At 53.7% G+C, this 6,111-nt stretch overlaps 1 protein-coding gene across 1 annotated transcript in view; it reads left to right on the top strand.

Annotated features, from left to right (window-relative positions):
* DENND3 (DENN/MADD domain containing 3) overlaps positions 1-6,111 on the top strand; it is a 66,558-nt gene extending 60,447 nt beyond the window's left edge. Inside the window, exons 20-23 of the mRNA XM_008590302.1 lie at positions 1,757-1,941; positions 3,276-3,394; positions 3,483-3,620; positions 4,165-6,111. Coding sequence (XP_008588524.1) covers positions 1,757-1,941; positions 3,276-3,394; positions 3,483-3,620; positions 4,165-4,365 — 643 coding nt within the window. The 3' untranslated portion in view covers positions 4,366-6,111. The remainder of the gene's footprint in view (positions 1-1,756; positions 1,942-3,275; positions 3,395-3,482; positions 3,621-4,164) is intronic.

Genomic DNA, 6,111 nt, shown 5'->3' with positions numbered 1-6,111 from the left:
TACTATACCCCACCCCCCAAAAAGTCACCTGCAGGCAGCAGTCTACAGTCTCTGACCGGGGCTGGGACACTTCCTCCTAGACAGTGTGTCCGGGCCAGCTTGAGAAAGCTGTGTGGCAGCTGTGTTTCTTCAGACGTTTCCTGAAGGTGCTGGTTTTCTGTCCCAAGGACCCTCATGTATAGACCCAGCCAGTGTGTCTTTCCCTGTGAAAGCCCCAAGCTGGGCTCGCCAGCTCAGCCCTGCCGTCCCTGCCCAGAACTTCAGGACAGGCGGCTCCCGACTCCACCAGAGGCGAGAGGAACTCCCAGCAGACGGCCAGTGCTCGTCCGTGTCCCACCCCCAGCCCTGTCCTACCCGGGACCAATCTTCCTGGAAGATGGGATTTGAACCACAAAACCCTAAGAATATCCTGGGCCCATGGGGAGCCTCCAGAGAGGGAGCCAGGTTGTAACCTGCAGGCCAGGGCTGGTCCCGTATGTGTCCGTGCTTGGTCGCTTCTCTGGCCCCATCCAAACTCCCCACAGAGAAACCTCCATTTCCTGCCTGGCCTGTCGCTTCACTTGACCGTTTACCATTTTCTAACGAACTGTATATTTTACTTCTGCTTTAGTTTCCTTGGGCTACTGTAACAGAGCACCACAAACTAAATGACTTAGAACAAATTTACACAGCTCTGGAGGCCAGAGGTCCGAAATCAAGGTGTTATGGGGCCGCGTGCCCTCTGAACCTCTAGCGGGGACGTTCCTGCTGCTTCCAGCTTCTCGAGGCTCCCGGTGGCCCTTGGCATTGGCTTATAGAAGCATCGTTCCAGTCCCCTGCCTCTCACGGCGTTCTCCCTCTGCACATCTGTCTCTGTGTCCACATTTACCCTGTTTCTAAGGACAACAGTCACAGTGGACTAGGTCTCACCCCAGTGACCTCATTGTAACTTGGATACCTCTGGAAAGACCCTATGTCCAAATCAGGTCACATTCTGAGGTACGGGGAGCTAGGACACCAACATAACTTTTTCAGGGACACAGTTTAACCCATAACACTTAACTAACCTGCTTCATGGTCTGCACCTGCATTAAGCATGCCAGGGCCCGAGGGTGGGTGCCCGTGCCTGTTCTGCTCTCCGCTGCATGTCCCATGGTTAGAACAAGGCCTGACACACAGCAGGTGCCCGGGGATGAGGACGAGGTGGGGTCTGCACTTCCTGCTGTGGAGGAGGCGTGTGAGGCATGTCCGAGGTCTTTGTACGGGCGGCCCCAGCCCTGGACGTGGGTGGCCGCTGTTCTCCACCCCCTTTCACCCTAACTTAGCTCCAGGGGCCCCCCGTGTCCTCGCCAGCCCCGTTCGGGTGGGATATATGGTGCTAACCTGAAAGCGGAACCAGCTCAGAAGGGGAGGGATTACATGTGGTACTGGCTGGAATCCACCTGGCGCCCCCAGCAGCCACCATTCACCCGTGGCTGGTACTGATGATGAACTTGAATGCCAGAGAGTGCGTGCGTGTGAACTGGACGTGCCTTTGATGATGGGGTTAGATTGCAGTCGTGGTCACGCTGTGCTTCTCTTCACCAGCACCTCGTGGGGTCGGGTCTGCTGCAGGGCGGGGTGGGAAGTGCTGCGCATCCCGAGAACCCGCCTTCTCGCGGGATCGGTTACATTTGAACCCGGCCTTGTTCTCACCACACTCAGGGTGTGTTGCACGTTGTCGTTGTCCACGTCGTGGATATGGTATCTGGGCTAACTTTGTTCTTCCCTGGGTTAGAACGTGCACGGCGCTTGCTGACTGTGCGCGTGTGTGTTTTGACACCTCCAGCGAGGTGTACTCGTGCAGCGTGGACGGGACGGTCCTGGCGTGGAACGTGAGCACGCTGCGGGTGACCAGCCGCTTCCAGCTGCCGTGCGGTGGCCTCACCTCCATCAGGCTGCACAGCGGTCGCCTGTGGTGCTGTAAGTCCTCGGCTCTCCATCCCCCAAAACGGGTACCCTAACTCCCTGCCCTGGAAAAGGACGCTGAGTGAGCGCGAAAGCCTGTTTTCTTGTGCCTTAGGCAGGGCCAGTTGTTATTTTAAACTCTGGTTCCTCTTCTGCGCTCCCCAGCCACCTTCCTCCGCCTGAGTGTGCCACCTCCAGGGCTCCCCACCTCCCTTCAGCCCTCTTCTCTGCGGCTGGCGGGGCACCTGCCACCCCTCCATGTGCCGGCCACTCTCCTGCCCCCTCCCCGCCACACTTGCCACACCCTGCTGTGGGGGTGGGCCCAGCCTGGGAACCCCCAAGGCCTGGCTGCTCCTCCTGGGAGCTCTCTGCAGTCCCATCATCTGTGTGCCTCGCATGTCTCTCCATCCAGGGCAGGCTTGGTGAGGCCATGCTATGGGTCACCTATGCCATCCCCAGCACACCTGGGGCCTGGCAGGGTGTGACAGGAGGTGCAGCGCTTTGCCTGGGGTGTACATTCTGCATTTCTGAACATCCCAGAGCATGATGGTTACCTGTGCTTCGATGTTTTCCCTGGTGTGCACCAAATAACAAGTGTGATGTTGTGAACACAACTTTAAATTGAAGCATATTTTACATATGGTAAAATGCATCAAACAAGTGTGCAATCTGTTGTGTTTTGACAAACATACACACTCCATAACCAGCAAGCAAATCAAGATACACAGCATTTCTGTCACGGCTCAAAGTTCCTCTGAGCCCCTTTCCAGGCAATGCCCCCCCCACAAAGGGATACAGTTGTTCTCAGCTCTGTCACTGTGAACTTTCTATGTTTTTTCCAGAACTTTCTATGAACAGACTCTACAGCATGTGACTTTATTTGGTCTGCATGCTTTTAGGATTCAGCTATGATGTTCCGAGTTCAGCAGCTCATTCGTTTTCACTGCTGGGCAGTGTTGCACTGCACGAATACGGTGCGATTCGGTGATCTCCTCCCCTGTGGGTGAGCTTTGGGTTAACCCTGTTTAACTGAGGAGCTGCCAGCCTGTTTCCAAAGCAGCTGCACCACGTCACATACCCACCAGCAGTATGAGGGTTCCAGTTTCTCCAGGTCCTCATTAAAACTTGTTGTTATCTGGTTTGGGTTTTTTTGTGTTTTTTTTTAACTGTCACCATCCTGGGGAAGTGAGGTGACATTGTGTAGCTTTAATTTGCGTTTCCCTCATGGCCAACGGTGTTGAGCATCCTCGCGCACCTAGTCACCATTCCTGCAACTTCTTTGGAAAAATATCTTTACGTCTTGAGTTCGCTCAGCCTGTTCCTCACTCTGGCTCTTTTTTGCTCGGCAGGTACAGGTGACAGTATCAAGATTGTGACAATGAATGGCTTTCCTCGTCAAGAACTAAAGATCGACGAGAACTTGAAAGAGACGAGCACCTCCTTCCTCTGTTTCCAGATCCTTCCCGAGGTACTCCGGCAGCGGGTGTGTGTGCCCGACATGCGCACAGTCACAGGGGCGGCCACAGCCGTGTGCCTCATGGTGGTTTCTGATTCAGCAGGAGCAGCTCTGGGCAGCTTGTGCAGGATACAGCGAGGTTTACATCTGGAGCCTGAAGGACCTGTCCCAGCCCCCTGAGAGGATCCCCCTGCAGGGCTGCTCCGAGGTCAGCTGCATGATCAGGGTGAAGCAGCAGGTAGGGCGCAGGCCCACGCCGTCCCCAAGAGCACCCCACCCCCGCCTTGTCCTCAGGGCTCCCCACAGTGCCAGCCCGCCCCGCTGCCATGGCCTTCTGACCTCCCTGCTCGGTTTCCTTCTCTCCCTAGTGGGAATAAGCAGAAAACGGTGCCAGCTGGCCCCCCAGGCTGTCACGTGCTCACGTTTCATGCTGTGACTAAAGCTCTTGCAAACTGGATATTTCCCGGGGCTGCCCCCAGTAATTAGCATATCCATCACCTGTACCTTTCTCTTTGCTGGTGAGACCACTTGAGACCTACCCTCCCACCACGTTCAAGTACACAGTGTGGTGCTGCTAACTATAGTCACATTGTTCAGTAGGTGTTAAGGCCTGAGAATATCTCTGGGCCTGCCAGGTGGCCCTGGCCTCTTGAACAGCAGGGGCCCTGTCCAGGAAGGACATGAATTTTGGGGTACACTAGTCAACCCAGGATACTGGGCGAAGCACCTGTGGGGGGGGTCTCTTTTCCCCGGCTGACGCCCCCTCCATTTCTCCCTGGCAGATCTGGGTGGGCGGCAGAGGGCTATCGCAGGGGAAACCCAAAGGCAAGATCTACGTGATTGACGCTGAGAGGAAGACGGTGGAAAAGGAGCTGGTGGCGCACGCCGACAACGTGAGGGCTCTGTGCTCAGCCGAAGACAGATACGTGCTGAGCGGGTCGGGCAGGGAGGAGGGAAAGATCGCCATCTGGAAAGTGGAGTAAATGTGGGTAAACATGCCCGGCAGAGATGTGCTCTGCAGGTGAGGACTGTGTGCCTCTGGCCTGCTTTCTGGAGCTTTCCCAGGAGCAGAAGCTCTGAGAAGGGGCAGGGGAGCCATGCTGGGTGGGGTCAGGAGTCATTCTGGGCCCCACTGGAGTGTGTCCACTGCGCAGCCAGTGACCGGACCAACGACTGTGCCCTTTGTCTCCTGGACTTTCCTGCTCCCTGATTAGCTGCATTGAGAGCGTTTCATGCCGGGTGCATCTCAGGCAGGCAGTGCATCTCATTTGGGATAACCTGTGCTGAGAGGTTACCTTGGGTATCGTTTAGAAAGGTCCAGAATCCACAACCAAGGGCCAGCATTGGGGCCAGCAGTTTAGCCAAATCACACGTGATCTGTGGCCCTGTGTCTCTGATTTTGCCTTTCCTTTATGTCATTCATTCATTCAACAAACACTTACGAATCTCCTGTGGGCAGGACACACGAGGAGGCGCTGAGGAGCCCACAGCCTCCCACTGGCTTCTCGTTTCCAGTGAGACAAGGAGGATGGGTGTTTTAAAATAACCACTTCATGGTCAAAAAGGTCTGCCCCTGCCCAGGCTGTTCCCCCTCAGAGCAGGTGACCAAGTCCTACCTGGGGGAGGGGAGAACACTGTATCAGGTTTGTCTGGACAGAGTTTGGGACAGCTGAGGCAAGCTCCGTCTTTTTTCTCTTTCTTTTCAATTAATGCAAAATTGTTATAATGAAGAAACCTAGAGAGACTTTTTTTTTTAACCAAAGGTCACAGACAAAAAGTTCCATCTAAAAGAGCATGTGTGGGGCTGCCGGTTAGCTCAGTTAGAGCACGGCCTTCCAACACCAGGGTGAAGGGTTAGGTAAAAAATAAATAAATAAATAAATAAAAAGTCTGCATAATCTGGTCTTCCAGTCAAGTTGCCTTACCAGATATTGGTGTATATTTCAATGCCATTGCATCTTGTGCGCACACTGTATACATAGATGTAGATGATGTTTTATTATTTAACTGAAAAAGATCTTAGCTGTAAATAACTAAATATTTGCAAAAAAGACCCTTTGCACATTTTTATTATGATATTGAGATGTCATTCCTTAAATGTTCTGCAAGGAAGGCTCTGGGTGGGTGTTGGACATGGTGAGAGCGTTAGCTCTCAGCACATTAGGAGGGCCTGTGGCCTGTCCCCGGTGGACCCACCCGTGAGCTGGCTGTGGAGCCACACCAGACCCTCTGTCCTGGGTTCTCAGGACTCATCTGGACACCATGCAGAGCTCGCTCAGGCTGAGGGGTCTCGGAGGGTGTCTGTCAGGCTCCTGGAACAGGTCCAAGCTACGGAAGTGCTTGCAGTGCCTTTAGATGAGAACTTGGGCCCAGGTCTCTGGCTGGGTCTACGTTTTGGAAGATCCGCATGGCTGACCAACATTTTCCCCCAAGGTTTGGCTTTTTATAGCCACCAGCTTCTTGCGGCACTCTAGGAATGTGGTGCAGAGAACAAGGTGGCCTCATCCCCCGCAGAGTCAGTGCTGGCAGACAGGGTGTGTCCCCCTGACTTCCAGAAGGAAGCCTGGTCTGGCAGCAAAGGGTTGAAGAGGTTGAATTTTGCTTTTGTAAACACACGAAAACTTATAATAAAACTCTATCAGAAAATACTTTTACAAATTATTTATCACCAATCCACCTGTAACCAGGTATTTTCAGCTTGTGAATAATAAATTGTTTTGCTTAATAAA

The sequence above is a fragment of the Galeopterus variegatus genome, unplaced genomic scaffold, assembly GCF_000696425.1.
Source record: "Galeopterus variegatus unplaced genomic scaffold, G_variegatus-3.0.2 Scaffold5984, whole genome shotgun sequence".
Classification (NCBI taxonomy): domain Eukaryota; kingdom Metazoa; phylum Chordata; class Mammalia; order Dermoptera; family Cynocephalidae; genus Galeopterus; species Galeopterus variegatus.
This window is presented reverse-complemented; position numbering and strand designations above follow the sequence as displayed.